This window comes from Ambystoma mexicanum, chromosome 7q, assembly GCF_040938575.1.
Source record: "Ambystoma mexicanum isolate Mex_15411 chromosome 7q, UKY_AmexF1_1, whole genome shotgun sequence".
Lineage (NCBI taxonomy): Eukaryota > Metazoa > Chordata > Amphibia > Caudata > Ambystomatidae > Ambystoma > Ambystoma mexicanum.
Window position 1 is genome coordinate 1,157,032,976 of NC_090941.1, and position 25,960 is coordinate 1,157,058,935.

The window sequence follows — 25,960 nt, forward strand, 5'->3', positions numbered from 1 at the left end:
CCTGGGCCTCACTGTGCATAGGGTTGCAGTACCTGTCCCGTCAGCATCTCCCTGGGCCTCACTGTGCATAGGGTTGCAGTACCTGTCCAGTCAGCATCTCCCTGGGCCTCACTGTGCATAGTGTTGCAGTACCTAACCCGTCAGCATCTCCCTGGGCCTCACTGTGCATAGGGTTGCAGTACCTGTCCAGTCAGCATCTCCCTGGGCCTCACTGTGCATAGGGTTGCAGTACCTGTCCAGTCAGCATCTCCCTGGGCCTCACTGTGCATAGGGTTGCAGTACCTGTCCAGTCAGCATCTCCCTGTGCCTCACTTTGCATAGGGTTGCAATACCTGTCCAGTCCGCATCTCCTGAGGCTCACTGTGCATAGGGTTGCAATACCTGTCCAGTCAGCATCTCCCTGAGGCTCACTGTGCATAGGGTTGCAATACCTGTCCAGTCAGCATCCCCCTGAGGCTCACTCTGCATAGGGTTTCAATACCTGTCCTGTCAGCATCTCCCTGAGGCTCACTGGGCATAGGGTTGCAATACCTGTCCTGTCAGCATCTCCCTGAGGCTCACTGTGCATAGGGTTGCAATACCTGTCCAGTCAGCATCTCCCTGAGGCTCACTGTGCATAGGGTTGCAGCACCTGTCCTGTCAGCATCTCCCTGGCCCTCTCTGTGCATAGGGTTGCAATACCTGTCCTGTCAGCATCTCCCTGAGGCTCACTGTGCATAGGGTTGCAATACCTGTCCTGCCAGCATCTCCCTGGGGCTGACTGTGATTAAGGTTGCAATACCTGTCCTGTCAGCATCTCCCTGGGGCTGACTGTGATTAGGGTTGCAATACCTGTCCTGTCAGCATCTCCCTGGGGCTCACTGTGCATAGGGTTGCAATACCTGTCCTGTCAGCATCTCCCTGGGGCTCACTGTGCATAGGGCTGCAGTACCTGTCCTGACAGCATCTCCCTGGGGCTCACTGTGCATAGGGTTGCAATACCTGTCCAGTCAGCATCTCCCTGAGGCTCACTGTGCATAGGGTTGCAGTACCTGTCCTGTCAGCATCTCTCTGGGGCTCACTGTGCATAGGGTTGCAATACCTGTCCAGTCAGCATCTCCCTGAGGCTCACTGTGCATAGGGTTGCAATACCTGTCCAGTCAGCATCTCCCTGAGGCTCACTGTGCATAGGGTTGCAGCACCTGTCCTGTCAGCATCTCCCTGGCCCTCTCTGTGCATAGGGTTGCAATACCTGTCCAGTCAGCATCTCCCTGAGGCTCACTGTGCATAGGGTTGCAATACCTTTCCTGCCAGCATCTCCCTGGGGCCGACTGTGATTAAGGTTGCAATACCTGTCCTGTCAGCATCTCCCTGGGGCTGACTGTGATTAGGGTTGCAATACCTGTCCTGTCAGCATCTCCCTGAGGCTCACTGTGCATAGGGTTGAAATACCTGTCCTGTCAGCATCTCCCTGGGGCTCACTGTGCATAGGGTTGCAGTACCTGTCCTGACAGCATCTCCCTGGGGCTCACTGTGCATAGGGTTGCAATACCTGTCCAGCCAGCATCTCCCTGAGGCTCACTGTGCATAGGGTTGCAATACCTGTCCTGTCAGCATCTCCCTGGGGCTCACTGTGCATAGGGTTGCAGTACCTGTCCTGTCAGCATCTCCCTGGGGCTCACTGTGCATAGGGTTGCAATACCTGTCCAGCCAGCATCTCCCTGAGGCTCACTGTGCATAGGGTTGCAATACCTGTCCTGTCAGCATCTCCCTGAGGCTCACTGTGCATAGGGTTGCAATACCTGTCCTGTCAGCATCTCCCTGGGTCTCACTGTGCATTGGGTTGCAATATCTGTCCAGTCAGCATCTCCCTGAGGCTCACTGTGCATAGGGTTGCAATACCTGTCCTGTCAGCATCTCCCTGGGCCTCACTGTGCATAGGGTTGCAATACCTGTCCTGTCAGCATCTCCCTGAGGCTCACTGTGCATAGGGTTCCAACACCTGCCTCGTCAGCATTTCTCTTTGAATGTGCAGAGGGCTCTGGAGTAATTGTCCATACACAATGCACACGCTTTCTGAGTAGAGGACCATCTGCCCATCCTCATTTCACCACAGCCCACATTTCCATGACATAACACATCGAGTGGGAAGAGCCGGCGCGTGATTGCCATGGCTCTATCCCTTGATGCTCCTTACGGAAGCTGCGTCGGTTGTTGCATAATGGCACATGGTGCTCCTTGTGCACTTTCGGTAAGGAGCCCAAGTTAGATTGGGTGGCACCGGCGCCCTCGCCCGTTCCCTATCCTGCAGGGTAAGTGGACACTCACATCCATGTAGTTGGTCATCGGCTCAGTGGACATCTGAGCAGCCAGTCTGGGGAAGAATTTGCTGCCCGGATCCACTTTGTAGGTCTCGAGGAACTCCTTCAGCTTGCCAGTTTCTCTCAGGTGATCCCTCAGAGTCTTGGCTTGTTTCAGGGGGACCCTAGGAAGCAAAGGGCAGAGCATGTGACAGACTGAGTGACCTTCACACCGATGTGTTTAAGAAAGAATGCATCATCAACACGAGAGAAAAAGAGCACAGTCTCCACTCCGGCGGAGAGCACCACTATGATGGGGTCGATGGGGACAGATTGGGTGAGCGCACGTCGCCTCTACCATGATGAAAGGTGCAAGGAAGAGGGCACCACCTGTAAGCCTGTTCGCTAGGCTCGCTGCCGTCTCACCTTTCCCCAGGAACCACTGACAAAATGGCGCTGGGCTACTCCCACTGTCAACCATGTGGTACCATGACACCCTGGACCTTCTCGCTCTGTGTGGTTCTCTATACCCCTTACAACCCCCCGCCCACTGGCTGTTCTGAGTGCTCCTGCCCCTGCATTTTACCACTTCCCTGGACTTGTTCTGGGTTTTCACACCTCCCCCCCCATATCTCTTACACCGGTTCTTGGTACCCCGCCCTCTCCCCTTAGCGTCTGCCATTGTTAGCCTTGTAGTGTCATAGCTCACCATCTAGTTCCTTGTGGTTTCTATTCCATCCCTTATTTGAAAAGTAGAGAAAACCATCTTCCTTTGGTTCCATGTAATAATGTCCCCGCAAAAATGTCTACTGTCAAAAACGTGTATGCTTTTTGCAGAGACATTATTCCATTGACATCCCCGCATTCCGTCCCCATTCATAAAGTCACCATACTTAATAATATCACCAATGGCTTTTCCCTGCGACATTATGTATGGGGACATTATGTTGGGGACATTATGTTGGGGACATTATGTATGGGGACATTATGTATGGGGACATTATGTTGGGGACTTTATGTATGGGGACATTATGTATGGGGACATTATTAGGGGGACATTATGTATGGGGACATTATGTTGGGGACATTATGTTGGGGACATTATGTATGGGGACATTATGTTGGGGACATTATGTTGGGGACATTATGTATGGGGACATTATGTATGGGGACATTATGTTGGGGACATTATGTATGGGGACATTATGTATGGGGACATTATTACCTGATGTCCTTCTGTGGCCTTTTAAAGTGTTTTTGTTCAGAACATTTTATGCTATGCTCAATAAACACAAATCAAATACGAAAATACTTCTAAAAAACACTTATGTGTGGAATTATGAAAGAGAGAGAGATACCTCTGAGTCTCTCTCTCTCTCTCTCTCTCCTCTCTCTCTCTCTCTCTGTCTCTCTCTCTCTCTCTCTGTCTCTCTCTCTCTCCTCTCTCTCTCTCTCTCTGTCTCTCTCTCTCCCTCCCTCTCTCTCTCTCTCTCTCTCTCTGTGTCTCTCTCTCTCTCTCTCTCTCTCTCCTCTCTCTCTCTCTCTCTCTCTCTCTCTGTCTCTCTCTCTCTCTCTCTCCCCCCCCCCCACCACCCCCGCTCTTACCAGAGTGGTCGAAGTACCCTCACTGTTCAGAGACCTGCACTGTGGACGACGCCCCTCTTCGCCAGATTTGCAAGTAGTCTGAAGGACGCCTTCTCATTCCCTCAACACTCTGCTCTATGTATCCTCTGTATCTATGTTACCTGGACCTCATCCAAATGACACCTGTCTCTTCTAACTTGTCATTGGTTCCCTGAAACCGTTTCAAGGCTAAAATAACTTGTTTGAAATGGTATTTCTAGCAGGAGGAAAGGGAAGCCTGAACTGATAAGCCTGACATTGCCTTGTTTGAATGTGCTTTGTCCAGAGTATGGAATGGCTGTACAGTTCCGGCTTGCATCTCTCTCAGAGTACAGTCCAATGTCAATACTATATCTGGGCAAACGCATTTGGCCAAATCCCAAGTCACCCGAAATTCTGGATATTCAAGTGAACAAAAGTGTCCAGACCTTTCTTCGAAAGGTCATGCACAGTTTTCATGATGAGTTCGGCCTCATAGGTTAGATAAAATGGCCACATGGTTGAAGTTCATGACAAGTCTACTATGCAGCGCAGGAGGTTAGGTTGGTGGAGCAGTTAGGAGAAATATGAAAAGAAATGAGTTTGATTGAGCTGTAGGACATTAAATACGATTTAATTGAGGGAGAGTTAGAAAATGTAAATTGTATTTTATTAAGAGACAGGTAGAACAATGCAATAGGATTTAGCTGAGGTAGAGGTTGGAAATTGAAATCGCAGAGGTCAGTATTTTGTGACTGGCAATGCAGTAGTGCATTCCTGGACCACACTGCATGACAGACCGCACACACGTGACATTTCCTGCCAGTAAGTGTCTAGAAGGGGGAAGAACATCCCAGAATTGGTTGGAGGAAGGCATGAGATTGTAAGGTGAGCAAGTGAGCAAGACATCACTGGTGATGAGGTACAATACTAGCAGAGAAGACACAATCATAGACTTGAGTAGGAGGCAGGCACTTAGTTATATTCAGTCACTGTTACTGAGCATGCCATCTTTGTGACAAGGTAGAAAATTGGTAGTAGGCTGGACATTCGCTGGGCATGAACACAGGATGTCTAATTTTTCCTTCTGAAGTATATGGAGGCCGCAGCCAATTTTTGTGAAATTTGCCAGGGAAAGATTTGTGTGTTGCTCAAATATGTGCCAGGGCATGTGATCTACCAGAAGCCTGGTACGCCTAGAGCAGGTGCTGGAATTCTCTTTCGTGATGACCTGCTGGGAGCAGGAAGACCTTGCCTGCTCTCATAGGTGCACATTGGAGACCAGATCAGAGAAGGAATTTGAAATAAAAATGGCCGGAGATGGGCTTGCAAGTAGGGAGAACTCCTGAATACCTTTGTGGCGCTTGGGGCAAAACACAGGTCTTTTTTGCCAGGCTGTGTGGGAACCTGAGCAAGATTGGTGAGGTCTGGGGATGTGAGGGTTGTTAGAAACTGGACTCAGCTGTGAACATCCTTTTGGATGGTCGGGGGTGTGTGGAGCAGGAGCTTTTATAGGACTACTTGATTTAGTAGGAATAGAAGCAACAGGAATTGTGGGTCAACACAGTTTTGACTTTTCTTCCAACTGAACAGGCAGTAATGAGATCTTCTTCCAGCAACGCCTGCCCAAAAGAATATCAGATGTATATGTGACAGTCCGATGCCCAAGGCTGTACTGCATCGCCTGCCACGATGCAGGATTGCAACACAGTTCTGAGCATAGATTCCATAGCTCACAGTGTGGGCGGCATGGATGTTAGACTTGCACTCCTTCAGAATGAGTAATGCATAGCAATACAGACTTGCAAAGCCCCGCATGAGCCATCGCTATGCAGTCCTGCACTCCTCAGGATAAGGACAGCAAGGTCGAAAGAAAGGCAGAGACTAAGGCCCCTCTCCTGTGGGGCCCTGCATTGCCTTGGCATTTGGAACTCTCCCCCGCCAGCTGTGCAGAACTGGCCAACAGCGACACTGTACTGCCCCCTATTCCTGCAGACAGAAATAAAGCAAATTGCGGTTCCCTCTTTCTTAGTCCCCTCCCTCCCATCTGCACCTCTGAACACCCCTTGTATGTCCACTGGGCTTGGGAATATTCCGGCTTTAGCCGCATGGGTCCCTGAAAGGCTGCAATAGATCAAACAGACTCACTTGACCAGGCACTCGGACAGGGCCACCAGCCCGAGAAGCAGCAGCCACTTCATGGTTCTCTTTTCTGCCCAAACACTCAAGAACTCTGTTGTAAAGCTGAGCACCCGCGCTGTGCCCAGGAAAGGTGGCAGCCTTTTTTATACGGTTCCATCTCTCCTCCGTCAGGCAACCTTCGCAGCCGGTAAGGACCTTGAAATTGCGATATGACAGCAGGATCTAGTCCAAGATTTTTGAAAGAACTTTTTCCATGTAACTAATCTCTCTAGGTTTGGACAAGACCTAATCACCTTCCCTATTGTTGTTTCTTAAGAAATAATCATTAGATTAGATAGAATAAATGCGTGCCAATCATAACAGAATTGTGGATTCCAAGAGTCACTATCACAAAATACCAAGGAAAGGCCTGCAATGTACTAGGCCATCAGGTAATGGAGGGTAGTGAGGGAAGGACTCCAGGTGGACATGAGTGAGGGGTGAGGAGAGAAAGCTGAATTAGGGAAATTCCCCTAGTTAGATGGTACATGTGTCAACATGGACTTAGTGATGTGTTTGCCTACATGTATGGTCTTCCTATGTCTACCCACATGTTGATAACAGAGAAGAGAGCAGAGGACTGTATAGCACTCTACATGAATCAGACTGCAAATGGCTGCTGGATCAGTGGTCGCCTCTCTCCAAGCTCGTGAAGCTTGAATAGATAAGTTACTTCCTCCAGAAACAACTATAACATGTAAAATAGTCACTAAATCCCAAAGTGAAATTCTATTCCTGAAGTCCAGAAAGTGGATCTGTCCTGGGCGTAAGGGGTGCGTGTGTGAACCTGGGGGGGGGTCTGAATAGCTAACAGTACAAGATGGAACAGGGGTGCAAAGCAAAAAAGATCTCAGTGATGCATTTGAAAATTGGTCGAAATGTAAGGGGGTGTGTTGGAAGGGTGGTCTCCTCCTCCTCCTCTCTAAAAACTTTTCAAGGCCCCCCAGTCCCCTCAATCCCCCGTTTGCTTTCCCTTCCCCACCCCGCGCCCTCTTCCTAATCCCACTCCCTCCCGCCTCCCGACCCGCCCACCCCCTCCGATTGGTCCTCTGGACCGTGTTGTGTTGGCCTAACGGCCCGCAGAAACAGTGCGCCCATCTTTGCCATCTGACTGCCGGTGAGCGTCCTGTGCACCTGTAGCGCTCGAGTAGCCCCTCCGGGCTCTCTCTAAAAACTTTTCAAGGCCCCCCAGGCCCCTCGATCTCCCGTTTGCTTTTCCTTCCCCACCCCAGGCCCTCTTCCTGGTCCCGCTGACTCCCGCCTCCTGACCCGCCCACCCCACTCCGATTGGTCCTCTGGACCGTGTTGTGTTGGCCTAACGGCCCGCAGAAACAGTGCACCCATCTTTGCCCTCTGACTGCCGGTGAGTGTCCTACGCACCTGTAGCGTCCGAGTAGCCCCTCCGGGCCCTCTCTAAAAACTTTTCAAGGCCCCCCAGCCCCCTCAATCCCCCGTTTGCTTTCCCTTCCCCACCCCGCGCCCTCTTCCTGGTCCCACTCCCTCCAGAGCCAGGTGAGTGCAGCCGCGTGCATTTAGTATCCTAACCACCCTTCCCGGTGGCATCCGTGGTCCCCCTGCCCCCTTGGTAGCCCATCCGCCTCCCAATCTCTCCCCACATCCATTTCCTTATTCCCCGGCCCTTCCCGCCTCCCGCCCACACCCCTCCCATTGGTCACATCAAGGGGACTTCCATTCATAGCCAACCTCCCCAGGGCAGCCCCTGCCCGGCAGCCCCATCGGCTAAGGACCCCAAGGCAAAGGATGGCCCCCACAGTGACGGCTCCAGGTCGTATCTGCAGGTATCAGCAGGAAAAGCAAGAAGCCACCAACAAGTAAGTGTGGAAAGGGCAGGGACAGAAGCAATTACTTCTCGCCATACTACCCTACCTCTCTATACTCAACATTTCAGATGTATGCCCAATAGCCTCTCCGTGAAAGTTGAATTTAAAAGTGCATTTGAAGTTGAATTTGGAAGTGTGCCCAATAGCCTCTCTGTGAAAGTTGAATTTAAAAGTGCATTTGAAGTTGAATGTAGATGCGCGCCCAATAGCCTCTCCATGAAAGTTGAACTTAAAGTGTGCCCAATAGCCTCACTGTGAAAATTGAATTTAAAGTGTGCCCAATAGACTCTCTGTGATAGTTGAATTTAGACGTGCACTAGAAGTTGAATTTAGAAGTGCGCCAAATAGCCTCGCTGTGAAAGTTGAATTTAACGTGTGCCCAATAGCCTCTCATTGAAAGTTGAATTTAAAAATGTGCCCATTAGACTTGCTGTGAAAGTTGAATTTAGAACTGCACCTAGTTGTCCAATAGTCGAATATCCCATCTATACAAAATTGAACCTAGAGGTAAACCTAATACCATCTCTGTATACAGTTGAATGTAAAAATATTCCTAATGGTACCTAGTTCTAGCCTAATATAATCTCTGTGCACAGTTGAATCTAGAAGTCTACCTAATAGTACCTAATAGCCTAATATCACCTCTATGTGCAGTCAAATCTAGATGTGCACCTAATAATCTAATATCATCCCTGTGCAAATCGAACTTGGAAGTGAGCCTAAAAGTGTGCCCCCACTGAATCTAAAACCGCAATTACATAGCCCTCCCAAATTCCACCTAAAAGCTCGTACTAAGCATGAGTACACCGACTCCACCAGAGCTTATCGGATTTGACCACCGTGGACCGCCCCCACTTCCCGATCAGCCCCCCCTCCCGTCACACCCTGCTCCAATCATTCCTCCCCTTTTCGCATTCCCTGCCATTCCTCTCTCCAAACACCAAGCCAGAGGGGCACGATGGCGAACCATCCCCCCTAAGACCACACCTCCCCCGAATCCAACCGCCGACCGCCCAATGTTAACCATGCCAGCTCCCCTCAATATCATAACAGGCACTCCTCGCCCAGCAATCATCAACCCCCCGCCTTGCCCACAAACCCCCGCCACCTTCGCCCGACCGCCCCCTTTCCCCTCCCTAAAAACCGCACGCCTAGCCCTAGCAAGAACGTTAGCTGCATCCCTCTCCCCCTCTGACCCCCCACACTCTCTCACACCCCAATCGCAACAAAGAAACTAAAGAGGAAATGTACCTGGCCCCCCTCAATCTACCAGCACTCATCGCCTCCCTTGTCTCGACCCACCACCTCATTCCCGCAATCACCTCCTTCCCCCGCGGCTTCACCCTTCCTGAAACCCCTCTCCCTCGATTTCTCATCAACTGCAACTGAAACTCCTAACCGCCCACACGCCACCCTCAAATCACCCGATCCAAACCCGATCATCCTAAAACACGCTGCCACCCAATCCCGCCCGAAGCCCGCCAATCTTTCTGCTCGCCCACTATTCCCATCGAGCATCACCCAGCCTACCCCTCTCCCTCGCCAGTCTCCACTCTCTCCGCCACCGCCCCCTTCCGCTCCAGCTCCGAGACCAACCTCGCCTGCTGATGTGAACTGCATCCTATTTAATGCCCGATCCGTAGCAAAAAAACGACACTCCATCTTTGACCTCATCGCCTCTGACAAACCAGACCTAGTATTCATCACCGAAACTTGGTTCTCTGACGACTTCGTCCCAATCGCTAATGAAGCCTTCCCCCCTGACTACTCCCTCATCTCACTGAAACGTCCCTCCAGAGGAAGGGGAGTAGCATTCGTCTTCAAGTCTCTCTCTACGCCTTAATCATCGACAACCATACTTCCATTCCTTCCTGCGAATCTCTCCTTGTTAAACTATCCCTCTCTCCGTCGCTCTCACACAGCTTCCTAATAATCTACAGGCCGCCTGGCTACGATAGAGAATTCACAAACAACCTCTGCGACACTATTGCCACCCTTCAACTAAACCACCCCAACCTCACACTTCTTGGAGACTTCAACATATGGCTCGACATTCCCTCCAACCCTATGACACACTCTCTGGTTGACGGTTTAGACGCAATTAACCTCCAACCCCACATAAATGGCCCGAATCACTATAAAGGACACACTCTTGATGCCATCTTCAGCTCCAACACCCGGATTCACTTAAACCCCACCACCCCCATCATCTGGTCTGATCACTTCATTCTCTCGTTCGCCATTAGCTCACCCAACCCCCCTCCCCTACTTGAATCCGAACCTCTGAATCTATGCAAATGCTGGAAAAAACTATCGTCCCGGACCTAGCCGATGCGCTCCTCCAATCTCCTCCACCCTCCTGCCGACTCAATAAACAAGTAACCCCTGACGCCTTTGACTCATGGCTCAATGCACCTCTTATGCGGCTCACTCCCCCTTGCAAACCCTCAAAGCGTCGTGGCCTCTTCCCCAAATAGTTCACTCCCGAGTTGAAGACTACTAAACAACTATATAAATACCTAGAACGCAAATGGCAGAAAGACAAAACCCAGGAGAGCAGGACCACCTTGGCCCGACACCTCTATCAGTACAAGGCCGAAATCCGGAAAGCAAAAAAAGCCCACTACAACTCCCGAATCCTAAACTGAAAAAACCAGAGCAAAGAACTCAATCTCTGAATTCACCAACCCGGCCTGCAACACGACCGTCCCGACCCCCTCACAATCACTATGTGACTCTCTCTCCCTCCACTTTTACACCACAGTTTCCGAAAGAACAAATACTCTAGCCACCAAAGTAGCTCTCCTACATCCACCAGGCAATACTCCCCCCAATCCGACCTGCCGACCAGCTGCAACCACTACGCAACCAATGTTTGAATCCTTTAGTCCAATATCACCAGAACTATTTCTCAAACTTCTATCTGCCCGCAAACCATCTGGCTCTCCCCTAGACCCTTGCCCAGCCACAACCCTGAAAGAAATTTTCGCTTCAACCTGCGCAGGAGAAGACACAAGATCCATCATAAATGCCTCCTTTTCCTCCGGTATCTTTCCCGACGCATTCAAAACGGTTCATGTCAAACCTCTAATTAAAAAACCTTCCCTCAACCCTCTCGAGCCCAAAAACTACCGCCCCATCTCAAACACCAGGTTCCTTGCCAAACTCATTGACCAAACCGCCTACTCCCCACTAAATGCCTTTGTCGAAGCCAACAATCTCCTAGACCCCGGACAATCAGGTTTCAGAGCCCGTCACGGAACTGAAACCACCGTAACCTCAATCTGGTACGACCTTAAGATGACAGCAGACTCTGCGGGATGCGCAGCACTAATCCTTCTAGACCTATCCGCCGCCTTTGACACAATCAATCACTCAATCCTCCTTGACCGCCTCCACTCCCTAGGAATTTGTGGAACCGCTCTTATATGGATAGCTTCATTCCTCAAAGATAGGCACCAAATAACAATACTCTCCACCTATACCTCCCAAGCCCGACCGGTCGACACGGGAGTCCCACAATGAGCATGCCTATCCGCCCTCCTGTTCAATCTCTACCTGATCACCCTCCCACCAATAATTCGTTCACACAACATCCTGTGTTACAACTACACCGACAACACTCAACTAATTCTAAAACTCCTGAACTCGAAACCCAATTCCCGACCGGACCTGGCATCCTGCCTCCTTGACATAGAACTCTGGATGACCCAAAGCCACCTCTTGTTAAACCCCTCCAAAACAGAAATCATGGTTTGCGGCAACCCCGAACTTCTTCCGCACCCACTAACCTGGCCACCCGCCATGGGCAACTCACCGACCCCCTCCAACTCAGTGAAAAATCTTGGATGCACCCTTGACTCTGACCTAACACTCTCACGCCACGTCAACAATGTCTCAAAGTCCTGCCACTACCACCTTAAAACCCTTAGGCGCATCTTTCCCAACAGACTCTCCGCGGTCCAATCAATCGTTATATCAAGACTAGACTATGCAAACCTATACCTTGGAATCCACGCCTATCAACTGAATAAACTCCAAAGAGCACAAAACGCGGCGGCCAAAAGGCTACTTGCGCTCGGTTCAAGAGACCACGTCTCCCCAGCCCTTAAGACACTGCACTAGCTTCCTGTGGCCCATAGGGTGGCTTTCAAATCCTTAAGCCTCTCCCATCGAGCACTGCATATAACTGGACCTCAATAGACAAACTAAAACCTTATCATCCCACTCGCACCCTAAGATCAAGCTCAGCCAGCCTCCTAGTAATTCCCAATACAAACTCAGTCAGGCTAGGCGGATCATCATTCTCAGCCCTGGCCCCAACCCTGTGGAGCTCGCTCCCACCCCACATCCGTCTAACTGAGGATTTAGCGTCCTTCCGCAAACTACTGAAAACCTGGCTCTTTCCCTAAAACCATCCAGTTTTCCAAACTAACAGCATCACAATGACACCGACCCAACAAACTACCTGATGCAAGAAATTGACAGCTAATAAACTCGAATGTAAACTAGAAAGACAAACAGAATTAAACGAGTAAGGTAGATCAAAACAGTGAAGTGAATAATATGAATAAATAATTGAGAAAGTAAGGAGATCTAAACTGCTGAAATGGACATAATAAATGAGGGAGAACGAAGTGAATGGCGTGGATGAAATAGTTAGAATGGATGAAGCGTATAGAACTTCGAACTGATGAATGAAAGAGTGCATGAGTGGAAGATGAGTGTGTAGAGTGGTTAGGTGTGTAGAGCGGACAAGCGTGTAGAGCCGATGATTGCGTAAATACAGAGAAGCAAATAGAACGCAGGATTGAATGTATAGACCAAATGAACGTTTGGACCGGATGAGTGAGCAGAACGGATGAGTGCTCAGAGTGGATGAGTGTGCAGAGCGAATGAGGGTGCAGAGCGATGAGGGAGCAGTGCGGATGAGGGTGCAGAGCAGATGAGGATGCAGAGCGGATGAGTGTGTAAGCGGATGAGTGTGGAGAGCGGATGAGTACGTAGAGCGGATGAGTATGTAGAGCGGATGAGTACGTAGAGCGGATGAGTGGGTAGAGCGGATGAGTGGGTAGAGCGGAGGAGTATGTAGACCGGAGGAGTATGTGGAGCGGATGAGTACGTAGAGTGGATGAGTAGCTTGTTGACCCGATGAGTGTGAGGACCGGACGACTGTGTAGATTAGGATGAGTGTGTAGATATGGATGAGTGTGTAAATTTGGACGAATATGTAGATTTGGACGAGTGTGTAGAGCGGATGAGTGTGTAGAGCGGATGAGTGTGTAGAGCGGATGAGTGTGGAGAGTGGAGGAGTGTGGATAGCGGATGAGTGTGGAGAGCGGATGAGTGTGGAAAGCGGATGAGTGTGGAGAGCAGATGAGTGTGGAGAGAGGATGAGTATGTGGAGAGGATGAGTATGTGGAGAGGATGAGTATGTAGAGCGGATGAGTATGTGGAGCGGATGAGTATGTGGAGCGGATGAGTGTGTAGAGCGGGTGAGTGTGTAGAGCGGATGAGTGTGTAGAGGGGATGAGTGTGTAGAGGGTATGAATGTGTAGAGCGGATGAGTGTGTAGAGCGGATGAGTGTGTAGAAGGGATGAGTGTGTAGAGGGTATGAATGTATGAATGTGTAGAGCGGATGAGTATGTAGACCGGAGGAGTATGTAGAGCGGATGAGTGCGTAGAGCGGATGAGTACGCAGAGCGGATGAGTACGCGGAGCAGATGAGTACGTAGAATGGATGAGTGTATAGACAGGATGAGTGTGTAGACAGGATGGGCGTGTAGACAGGAGGAGCGTGTAGATTGTATGAGCGTGTTGATTGGATGAGCATGTAGACTGGATGAGCGTGTAGACTGGATGAGCGTGTAGATTGGATGAATGTATAGACTGGATGAGCGTGTAGATTGGATGAGTGTGTAGACTGGATGAGCGTACAGAGCAGATGAGTGTACAGAGTGAAACGTCTGATCTCGAACGCCTGAAACGAATAAAAGTTCATAGAACGGACTTGATCGCATAGAATTGCGTGACATACATGATATGCCTTGGAATGCAGGGAACATTTGAAAGAGCATACATCACATCATACCACACCCCACGCTTACTCTCTCCTTACATCACCACTCAACTAGAATACAGAGATAGTATGACACCATTCGGTATAACTGTTCTCATATCAACATCGCGCTCACTCCCCAACACTCTATGTAAACACTGCTGGTTTCACACCCCCCAGCCAGGCGTTCTCCTCAGGCCTAACGCAGCCACACTCGGTCTGGATAAATCCTGCCAGAGCGAACACATACTCCTGATCTCAACCACCACACCTACCGCTATCAAGCGGCTACTTCCGCACCAGCTGCACACGTACCTGGTGCGCACACGCACCTTTGGACTCTCTACTTTCTCTACTGACACGAACTCCGTTTCCCAAGGGCGTTCAACCTACCAGCGCCTTCACACCATACCAATGGTATATAAGGCGCTATATAAATGCAAAATAACATAACATAACATAACATAACATATTCTACTTTACTATAAGATTTCACGGCACCCCGAACGGGTCTTGTGTTCTGAAATTCAACTGGGTATATTAGACGAGCTTGTTGTCAGATCTCCTGTTGTGAACGAACTACTCCATAAGATTGGACTTCATTTCATGGGAAGTCACAGTTTTTGAAGCCAATGTACATTATGGGCCTACTTCGTGGAATATTTTGCACAGTGCAAAGTACTTTTCACTGTGCAAAGTGATTTTGCACTGCCAACACCCTGATTCATAGAACAGTGCAAAGTGTCTTTTTGCACTGTGCAAAATATTCCATGTCTAGTTTAGCCTGAGGGCCAATGGGTGCAGGCCAAAATGTGCTTACTTGCTGGATAACCAGATGAACAGTTCCAAGCAAACTACATTCCATGAATAAGGGCTGCTGGAAATGTAGTGCTGTTTGCGGCCACACCTCTCGGCATCTAACGTCAGTAGAGGTCAGCCATGGGGTCAGGTGACAGCTTTGAATACTAAAGTACCACGTTCGCCCATTGAATGCAAAGATATTGCTGAGAAATCGAGAAAAACAATCAGGAAACACTCTTTGCTAAGATGGCTGCCATGTTAACACAAGGCAAGTGGGGATTTGGCAACTTGGAGGGCGTGGTGGGGCGGGAGATCTGCTGAATGCAGATGGGACAGAAGAGGGCGATTTGTATTTGAGATTATTTCAGTCGAAAGGAGAGCAACAGCAAGAAGCTTTGTACACACACATACATGTATGTCTGGGTTGACATTCCCAATGTAGGGTCACTCACTGACAATCCCATTGCAGGGTCGCTCAATACAATGACAATGCTGAGTCGCTCATTGACATTCCTAATGTAGGGTCGCTCATTGACAATCCAAATGCATGGTCGCTGATTGACAGTTCCAATGCCGAATCGCTCATTACAATTCCAATGTAGGGTCGCTAATTGACAATCCCACAGCAGGGTGACTCATTGTCAATCCCACAGCAGGGTCACTCATTGAAATCCCACAGCAGGGTCATTCATTGGCAATCCCACAGCAGGGTCATTCATTGAAACCCCACAGCAGGGTCATTCATTGACATTCCCAAAGCAGGGTCGATCATTGACAATCCTAAATCAGGGTCACTCATTGACATTCCCAATGCAGGGTCGCTCTTTGACAATCCCACAGCAGGGTCATTCATTGACATTCCTAAATCAGGGTCATTCATTGATAATCCCACAGCAGGGTCGCTCATTGAAATCCCAATGCAGGGTCGCACATTGACATTCCCAGTGCAGGGTCGCTTCAGTACTACAGAGATGCAGTGGCAGAAATATTAACTGAATGTAGCATGATGGAAATGGGAAAGAGGGAGGGCAGCACAGGCAGGACCCACACTTTTACATACATACAAAACTAGATGGGTATGGGGACACCAGCTTACAACTCAGCTGCTCCTTCAAGTGAGGGCAGGTGCCCGTTAAGTGCAACCTTTACAAACCAATACAGTGGTGTTGGGCCTGATGTTGGATGGTAGGGAGTGTTACTGGTGGAGTACAAGTAAGTGAAGGGAACAGAAGCAAGAGGAAGCACAGCAGTGGGCAAGGTAACACAAAGTACACAAAGTTAAGTTGAGGTTAGGATTGGAGCGTTTGAGGGGAGGGTAGAGAGCGAGGGAGTTAGCAGAGTATGGAAATCAGTCCATGGATCAATTTGTGGTTGGCTAATATCAGTAACTTGTCAAGTGGGGTAAATGAGTGATGCGGGAGTCCTAAAAGGGTGACGACAAGGCTGGATATGAGTCTTATTGGTGGAAGATGAAAGATTGTAGATTTCACACATGCTAAGGAAGTTGACCCTGGCTGCTTTAGAGATGGAAGTAGTACCTAGAAGTTATGGGCCACAGGCTACAGGGTGATGACCTGAGGGGAAAGCACACAGAAAAAGGGAAATTAATTGAGGCATTCGAAGGTGAGAGGTATACGTCCTTAATTGACCAGCCTGCAAAGAAGGACCATTCAGCATTGAATGATGTTCAGGCAATCCATGATCCAGAAAGAAAACTCCAGGGTGAAGGAGGATACATGGAAAAGATGTAGTTGCCATCAGCACGTGGATCATTCTAGAGGCCGAAGGAGAATGGGAGAAGCGGGGAACGCCGAGGGGTCACGGCATTCCAGATCTTGGAGCAGAAGTGACTAGACATGTTGAGGCAATGCAGGGAAGGGCATTGACCTGGAAGCCAAGGTGTGAGATAATCAGGAGGATGGATTAGTAGATCAATGAGGACGAGGCGCTTGGACAGCTCGAGAGATGCCTGAACACTGTTTCCGTTCAGCACCGAGCCTGGACTAGATGCCCGTTGCTGTGCCCAAGGTTCTCCAAATAAGTGCTGCTCCAGAGGGTGCCAATGCAACCCTCCTGGATTTTGGAATAGTTGGGAAGAGAGGAGAAAAGACAGTAGCATAGTGAGGTGGGTGTTGCTTATACTGTTGCAGTTATGGAAGATCCCAGAAGGTACCAATGGGTTGAAGAGATGGGAGCGGTAGCACAGGAAGACTTGCTGGAGTGGAGGATGGGTGCCAGTTCAGCTAGAGTGGTGAATGAAAAACCAGCAAGAGAGGAGGAGTTGAAGGTGGATGAGGAGAGGAGAGGAGGGGGGAGATGGCCATCAATCAGTGTCAGGTTGTTGGGATTTTAGTAGAGAGACTTGGCAGCCAAAGTCCTCATCAGATAGAAGAAGGGGAACGGCCAATGTGCCATGGGGGTAGCGCGGGCTGGATCATCCTTGAAGGCTTGAGGGGGAGTGAGCTGATGCAAGGAGTGTCATGTGGGAGTGTCAAGAGCCAGGAGCAACGTGAGGAGAAATTCCTTGCAGATGGCACATAGTACCAGGGAGTGAGCTTTGCAGCAGCAATGCAATTACAAGTTACAGATTGTGGGCAAACAAGCAGGTGAGATAGTAGTCCCAGAGCGCGCAGTACACGCTGTGTTAAAGTGTACGGAGAAAGTTGCCAAGAGATTAAGGCTCCCACCAGAGAATGGATTTCACTTGGCCAGGACTGGGAGTCGTTGAGTTAGGATGGAACTGGATTTTCTGCATTGAGGGAGGAGGTCGAGCAAGGTGGGTTGGGAGCAGTAATAGAGAAGCGCAGGAGTGAGGAAGTCGAGTGAGAGAAGTGGGGGAAGGAGAAGGTGTTATAGAAGGGCCTCCCCACCCGCCCCTCCTTGATAGGTGATAGGAGTGAGAGAATGTCGCAGAGTGTGCATGGAGGGCTGCTGTCGTGTCTGTGTTGGAGGAGTGATTCAGGTTTCTATAATGGTCTTTATAAAGAGATGATCGATGTGGGTCTGAAAGTGGTCCGTGAGGGTCTTGTTAAATTCCAGAGTTCTGTGGTAAGTTCAGTGTAGGGGGGTATGATCTGAGAGGGGAGGGCTGAATGCAATAAAGAGTGTGAGAGGTATCGATGAGGCTACAGTGAGAATAATCAGTGTAATCCCATGGTCATCGAAGGCGATGAAAGGATGGAGAGCTCATGCAGATGGCCGGCTGAGGCTCTTGGTGAGGTGAAGGGTAGGGATAGAGTGACTAAGAGGAGGTTAAGGATAGCTGGAAGCATGATGATGGCTGGGGGTAGAAAGTAAGGCTGCACAGGTGCAGGTAGGGTTAGTAGTCGCCAGACTTGTCAGGACTAAGAAAATACATTTGCAAGGCTGGTGATGACAACCAAACAGATCAGTAATCCTGGAGCGATCACCAAAATCAAATTTACATAGCTCAATAGTGACCAGCAAAACACATCGTAATAAGCTGTAGCGACCATGAAATAAATTCTACATGGCCTGGCAGTGCCCGTCAAAATATATCTACATGGGTACGCACTGATAACAAAATACATTTTCAAAGGCTAGTGTTGGCCAGCATGCGGCGGTTTCGGCGGGTTTCGGTGTGGTTTCAGAGACGGTTCAACAAACGACGATGACTATTTGGCATTTCACGCCCCGCCGGATGAGTATGAATATTTTGGGCAAATACACGGCTGTGGCCGAATGGCGAAGAACGGCCAAGCAGATAAAATTCAGAGAGATTTCATTTCCGCGGGTGGCGGAGCAGAATCTAGGAATTTTGCCCAGCACTATTCCCGGGTGGACCTTGGCATCGGACGGAGGCGGCTGGATGGAGCGGTGGTGAAGGTGCTTATTGCTGGTTTCTCGTCGTCTGGTCAGGTCAGTGCTCAAACCGCGGTACTTTACCTCAACCCGGGTGCTGTTAAACAAGCTTCAGAAGGGAGGTGGACGACGACATGGAATGATGGTGAGGATGCCTTGTAGTAATAGATGACTCACAAGTGTAGCAAATGCCTGGAGGGGGGTGTGCAGAGAGGAGGCACTCGGCAGGCACATCCGCAACATGTGGCGGCCAGGGAACACTGTTTCTGAAATGGAACTACAGGTACATTGGGGAGTTGATTGGCTGAACAGAACGGGAGCTGATCTGGAATGAGAAGAGACCCAGAGCACCAGTTGACAATGACAACCAAAAGGATCCTGGAAGCTGCAGTCAAATACCAGCAGTTAGTGCCCATATTCCAAGGATCCTGACTGGCTGAGAGTCAGCCAGCCTTCTACTCTGCGAATAAAGTTTTCATTGGTGACCACAGGTCCTGTTTGAATAGAAACCCAGTCACTGTTCCTTCAGTTCACAACACATGACGTTATAACTTTTCCCATTGGCTCCTGACACACCGGGATGGGGAGAAATAAAAAATCTACCATACTGTATGGGCACCCTATACAATGTATACCATCCCCATTGGCAATCACTGCACAGCCCCGTTGGAAAGTATTTTTGGCCACGAAAAAACTTCTGAAGAATTGGGCCACCCTGAAGCATATCTTGTCAAGACTACCACATGATCTGATTATCCATACTTTCTAGATCAAAGCCTCTGTAAATGCTCTTTCAATGAGTGTTTGGATGGAAATCTCTTCCCATGAGTGGACCAAATGTTACCCTATCAGAAAATGAAGTGCGTCTCAATGTGCACCGTGAATTCAGTCATAGGCGGAGAGATTTGAAACGATTTAAAAATGTGAACGAATCGATGATCACGGATCCCTCTTCGAGAAGAGATGATTCGTGGCGGAGGTGCCACCTTCTCTGCCTGGTTGGCTTATGATGTCATTGTCCTCTGAAGCGAAACAGTGAAATGAATCAGAAAACTATCTAAAGGACTATTCATGCAAAGGAGAAAAAGGATGACCCAGACTTAAATATCTCCTGATCCAGCAAGGATTTCTATACAGGTCTATTGGGCACCTCCTGAGGTTAGAGTTATCGATCTCAGAGACTGTGCTTGTATTGTTTCACCCTCCATCAATGGAGAAGCTCTGGAAATAGATCACACAACGTGTCATCATGTTGAATGGGGTACAGTGTTTTCCCTATACGTGCCCTAATATTACGGTGGCTCTATAAACGGGGTCCAATAGGGAGGAACACAGCAATTCAACTGTTGAGACCCCTCAAGTCTCTCCCCTCTGAACACTGAATACCTGAAAGATAAGAAACCTGCAAGCTATGGAGAAATCATGTCCAGTGTCCACACTCCTGCCAAGATGCCAGCGTGTGAAAGTCTGGTAGGAGAATGCCGGTCTGAAGAAAGCTGCACCTGTGGGCACACAAAGAGAATGCTGCGGACCCAGAAGACCTGTCACAACAGTTGAAGAAGTGGGTCCCCAACGCAGAGAAGTATATGAAGTGGGGGGATTAGAGAAGGGAAAAGCTTAGGACATGATCAGGAGAACTGGGCATGAAGAAAAGGGGAACATGAGGAGGGTTTATGAGGCAACCTCCAAAATCAGCAAGCGCTCCAATGCAACGCCTGGAGCAGAGAGACTCGCTGGTGTTTAGCTTCAGATTTCTGAGGAAGCAGTGATTATTCTGGCAACGTCATTCCACCAACACGTGGACATAGATCCGTACAAATACTTTACTGTCGAAATTACCAACTAGATGGTCTGCAGAGTTACCCAGAGTTTTGCTGATGGGTTTTTATTGATTGCAATCCCTCCATCCAGCGGTCATCAGTGTTGCATTAGTCAGCCCTAGTGAGATGAGTATACCCGGACCTAGCACAGTGACCCTAATTTTATTCAACTGACTTCCTCTGCAAGCATGCATCATCTTCAAATCCTGCTGCAACATCTACAAGGCTGTTGCCCTGAAGTTCCCAAGCTAGCTCATCTTGGAAGGCCTACGATCCACCAGAAGTAGGGACTCATGCAGACTTGAACTCCACCGGTGCAGGAAGGAAGGAACCAGAAGGCAGGCCTTCTCTGTCTGTGCCCAATGCTATGGACCCTTCTCTCATTCAACCTCATACTCACTCCATCGCCTCTAGACTTCAGGAAGGAGCCCAAGACCCTCCTCTTCAAGGAATGCCTCTTCCCTGACACCTATGTCCACACACCCTCCACACTATACCCCACCTGACACTTGGTGATCTGCTTCCCACCGTTTCCTCACCTGGTTGTGGACCCCTTGCTGCCAAATTGCCCAACCCCCCCCCCCTTCTTGCCCCCCGTGTTTATCTACTTAGCTCACTGGGTCCCTCCTCCTATGATTGAAAAGCACTCTGTTGCTCCCCGAAGCTAAGTCTACACTCAATATATTACTTAAATAGTAATAATAATGCTAGAGCTTGCTGAGCCAAAAGACCAAAGGTACACATGGCTGATGAGGCCCATAAAAGGCTTGAAAATGGAACTCTGATGCAATATTATTAACTAAACTAATTTTGCAACAAAATTCGAACATCTGAGAAAAAACTAAAACTCGCAATTTGCTATTTAAGACATCTAACATGCCTTTGTAACACTGTTAAAATCATCCCAAAGAATATTTAGAAGTGTTTCAGCAAGACCTTTAAGTTAAAAGGAGTACCCAAGCAGAGTTGTTTCCAGACCTCCGAGACCATGTATCTTTAATGATGGGTGTGGTCACACTGGGTCCATGCTTACTCTTTTGAAGCATCATGTCCTTAGATCCCCAGTAAAATCAGGATTCCGGTGTCTCTAACCGGCCGCCATGACCTTCGTCTTCGTGGAGCGGAAACCCTCCCGCTAGTCGTGGCTTGCAGCGATGCCTAGGAACATCTCGGCACTGGCATGCAATGTTTGTACGGTATCTACAGTCCTGGCAAAGGGTATCGAAGGGTCTAGTCTGTCAACAGGCATGAATGCCACCTCAGCTCCACACCATGGCCAAGCACAATGTCCACGATAACCGGAAAAGAACTGCAAATATTTAGCTGGCAGCCCTTCTCTCCAATACCATTCAAGGTCAGAGGAACACTTTCCACTGCTCAAAATCACCTGGTTGCCCTCTGTTTCCTATTGGCTCCAAACGGAACACTGTGCCGCGGGCACTGTTGTGGACGGCAGTGGGAGTAGCTATGGGCTGCTTCTGGCTTTGTAGATGTCTCTTCCCACTGCCCTTTCTCATGCAAATGAGTCACCATTCCCACTCAGATCCAGGAATGGGTGAAGCCGAGACCTTGTGGCAAGAAGCAGGGTGCACTCGTTTGACCATCCACAATGCGACTGGTGATGTAATGGCACCTGGATTTGATTGGTTCTATTTAATTTTGTTACGTGCAACACTGCAAACTAAGTCGTATGTAGATGTGTGGGCGTGCAGCAAAGTCATAGGACCAGCAATGGGTAGATTGCAGAAAAGGAGGGGCTGGATGTGTAGAATTCAATAATATAATTGTTACAGCTTTCCTGTATAACAGGGAGTGGCTTAAACTGAGAGTCCATTGCCTACAGGTTTGACCGGGCCTCGTCCCGGGGGTAGCAGCAGGTTAAGAAAGTAACAGGAAAGGAGAAAGAGGGCGGAATTTCCCTGGTCCATGGTGTTCCTTGGAGATAAGCAGCAGGATTCCTGCCCTCCGTTTACCCCCACCGCTGTGCTCAGCGAGCAGTGGTGAACGCCGACCCCCCCATGCTTCACATGTTATCATTCCACAACTTATGCACTGTTGAGAGAGACCACGAATGTGCCAGAGAGATGTTCCGATTAAGAGCACAAGCAAGTGACTGCGTGCAAAAGATCATAGGGCCTCATTATGAGTTTGGTGGTAAGTCCACCGATTTACCGCCACTTGGACCTGTGGGTTTACCACAGGATTCCTAGTGCTGGCAAGGTGATGTTAGTCTCCATTTTTGGAGTCCATAGGAATCCATGAACATTTTCACAGGATTTACCACAAGCAGTAATTCCGCATGGTAAATCCATCAAAGTGGATGATTTACCTCCAGCATCTTGCGCCGCTTCAAGGTCCAACTGCGTATTCGGTGGTCCAGCAAAATTGGCAGTAACAGAATTCCAACCACTTTTTTGCGTCACGGCCGAACTCGTAATGAGGCATCTTGTGTCTAGGTTTGTGAGATAGAGAGAGACAGCACCCAAGAGAAAGTGAGTGCGTACGCAGAGCTGGTGAGGTGTTGGATAGTGCCAAACGCCCACGATGTAGCACCTCTTTCTCACTACCTGGCATTAGTGGTAGATAATGACATGGCAAGCCCCCAAAGGAAGGGTCAACAATGACCCGGGGGGATAATTCCTAGAAACATCAAAGGGTAGTCAAATACAGGAGGAAGAAACCTTGGAGGCATACGAAGCAACAAAAGTCACACCAAGAGCAGGCAAGACTGGGTGAAGAAGAGGCAAAGCAAGGACCAATGAGGCAGGGATCAAGAACGAAAGACGGTAGAAAGTAGAGAGGGAAAAGAAAGTGAAAGGAGAAAACACATTGAGGTGGAAAGCAAGAACCATTGAACGACGGAAGAAAAAGGGAATCAAGGAGGAATATAGGATGGTGCACCCATCTTTCCCCTCACTCTCTGGGGGGCCTCCCTTGGCCCTCTCCCTGCTCCCACCTGTGAGGCTGAGAACCTCGGGGTCATCTTCGACTCCACACTTTCCTTTTCTCCTCACATCTCCAACGTCTCTAGGAAGTCACACTACCAGCTGCACCTCCTCAGAGGTAGTCTTCCTTTCCTCTCCTTCCCCCAGAAGCTCACTGTCTATCGAGCTCTGGTTCTCTCTAGGCTGGACTATTGCAACAGCCTCTTTCTAAATCTGCCTGCTTGTACTCACCGCCCTCTGCAACTCATCCAGAACAGGACTGCAAGACTTGTGCTTGGCCTCAATACCAGGGGTCATATCTTTCCAGCCCTGAAATCTCTTTATTGGTTCCCAGTGGCTGCAAGGATTAAGTTCAAGACCCTTTGCATTGTCCACAAGGCCTTCTGGGGCTTGGGTCCTCAATACCTCCAACTCTCTCTTTGTAAATACCTTACTACTCAAGCTCTGCCCTCCTCCACCTCCAACTCTCTCAGGGTCAGCCACTTCTCCAAGTCATGAGTTGGTGGTAGATCGCTTTCTTCAGCTGGGGCCTCCGTCTGGAACAGCTTCCCTGCTTCTCTGAAACTTGAGGAGAACCATCTTTGGTTCCAGAAGCACCTCAAGACCTTCCTCTTTGCTTCTGCCTTTGCTCTTCCTCTCCCCTGCTGATCTGTGTGCTTCAGCGCTTGGCACCTGGCTACCTTCTGATTTCGGGCCCAGATCTCTGCCCACCCAGCTGCATACCCTGCCTCCTGGCAACCCCTGCACTTGGGTCTGTACCTGCAACCCTACAGTCCCCCTCCTGCACTTATTAGACACCCCATTGTCTGCGCCTTCTTCATGCACTTACCACCGGCTGGCCGCACTACCTGTTGTTGTTTTATCACGTGTTCAGCACTTTCCACTCCTCCCCTGCCCCTTGCACTTTCCGTTTCTCTCTCCCTTTCAATTGCACATTCTCAACGTCACTGGGCCTAGTAAGATCGCTGTTGTGTCCTCCCTTGTTCCCATCCCTTGCCTCGTTGCGCCCTGAAACACTTGTCTATGGGCGCGATATAAATAAAATATCATTCCATATAACCGCAGGACAACGCTTACCTCCTCAGCCCGCATTTCCTTTGAAAGATGGACCTGTGAATTGGCAATGAAGCACGGTAGAGGGGCAGCAACCCAACTCCGAACAGACAAAAAGCCAGGACCAAGAAGGCAGAGAACGCATCTGACCCCAAAATAGACACTGGCGCATTTGATTCCTCTCCTCAGAGGTAGGTACTTGGCCTACAGCTGAAAACCATTACCTAATTCATCGCACATGCTGCTCATTGAGAAGCTTCACAGGGCATAGGAAAACCGCCAACACATGCATAAAAACGGAGGAGAGAAACTGGTTTGCTGGTGGCACTTGTTAGGCACCAGCCAACAGGGAATGCAAGCCTGTGACAGGAAAAAGGAGAAGTCCATAAGAGGTCAAAAGCTCACAAAGATAAGAGGCCCAGAAGAGCTGACAGAGTCAAAGAGCACGGATCGGACCAAGAATGATCCAAGCAAGCTGAGAGTCCAAAGAGAGCTGAGAGGCCCATGAGAGTTATGTGGCCCAAGCGAGCTGAGGGACTAGCAAGAGCTGAGAAGCCCAAGAAAGTTCAGTGATCCAAGTGAGCTCAGAGTCCAAAGAGAACTGAGAGGGCCAAGAAAGTTCAGTGATCCAAGTGAGCTCAGAGTCCAAAGAGAACTGAGAGGCCCAAGAAAGTTCAGTGATCCAAGTGAGCTCAGAGTCCAAAGAGAACTGAGAAGCCCAAGAAAGTTCAGTGATCCAAGTGAGCTCAGAGTCCAAAGAGAACTGAGAAGCCCAAGAAAGTTCAGTGATCCAAGTGAGCTCAGAGTCCAAAGAGAACTGAGAGGCCCAAGAAAGGTCAGTGATCCAAGCGATCCTAGAGACGCAAGAAGATAAAGGACAAGGTAAAGTGCAGTGACCAAAGAGAGATAAGTGGCCAAGCGATGTATGAAGCTCAAGAGAGTTCAAAGACAGAGTCAAGTGGTCCTGAATTGTTGAGTGGCCTAAGGTACCCGAGAGACTCAAAAACCAATGAAATTGGTGAGTCATCAAATGTGCTTTATTTTCGGCCAATATTTTGCATGAATAGACATTGAAACAAAATAGTTGGTCATAATATGTCACTGAGATCATAACATAATAACACATGCTTAGGCCGAGCAGATACAGATACAATTCATCACTACCAAGACACATGACACTAAGAGGTCGGCTAATTGCTAGTATTATCAATTTCAAGTAAACAAATCTGAACAAAAAAGTAAATGATACATCTAAGGATCATGACATCATTGAGTATTAGGTACAGCATTACACCTGATTAACAATGTTAACATGTCATGGAGTGACTAGTCTGCATGATTGATTGTAGAGGAATAACATGCATTATTCTTCTCCCTAATTCCTTACTTAATCAGGATTGGTTGAGCCACATAGCTCTGAATCTTTGGTTCTCTGGGCACAAGAATGGAAAATGCTTAATATCCTCAGCCCACTTCATGCGTTGCGGACAAGTCGACAATCTATTCTCCACGCAACAGGCTGTGCGACTAGCAGGGAGAATATTGAGATGCATTCTG

The 25,960-nt window shown here is 49.1% G+C and overlaps 1 protein-coding gene across 2 annotated transcripts in view; it reads right to left on the reverse strand.

Annotated features, from left to right (window-relative positions):
* LOC138528288 (pepsin A-like) overlaps positions 1-6,082 on the reverse strand; it is a 76,259-nt gene extending 70,177 nt beyond the window's left edge. For both annotated transcript variants that reach the window (XM_069639750.1, XM_069639751.1), the window contains exons 1-2: positions 6,030-6,082; positions 2,308-2,464 (exon numbers count right to left, since the gene is read on the reverse strand). In XM_069639750.1, the coding sequence (XP_069495851.1) occupies positions 2,308-2,464; positions 6,030-6,082 (210 nt within the window). The remainder of the gene's footprint in view (positions 1-2,307; positions 2,465-6,029) is intronic.
* Positions 6,083-25,960: the final 19,878 nt, after the last annotated feature.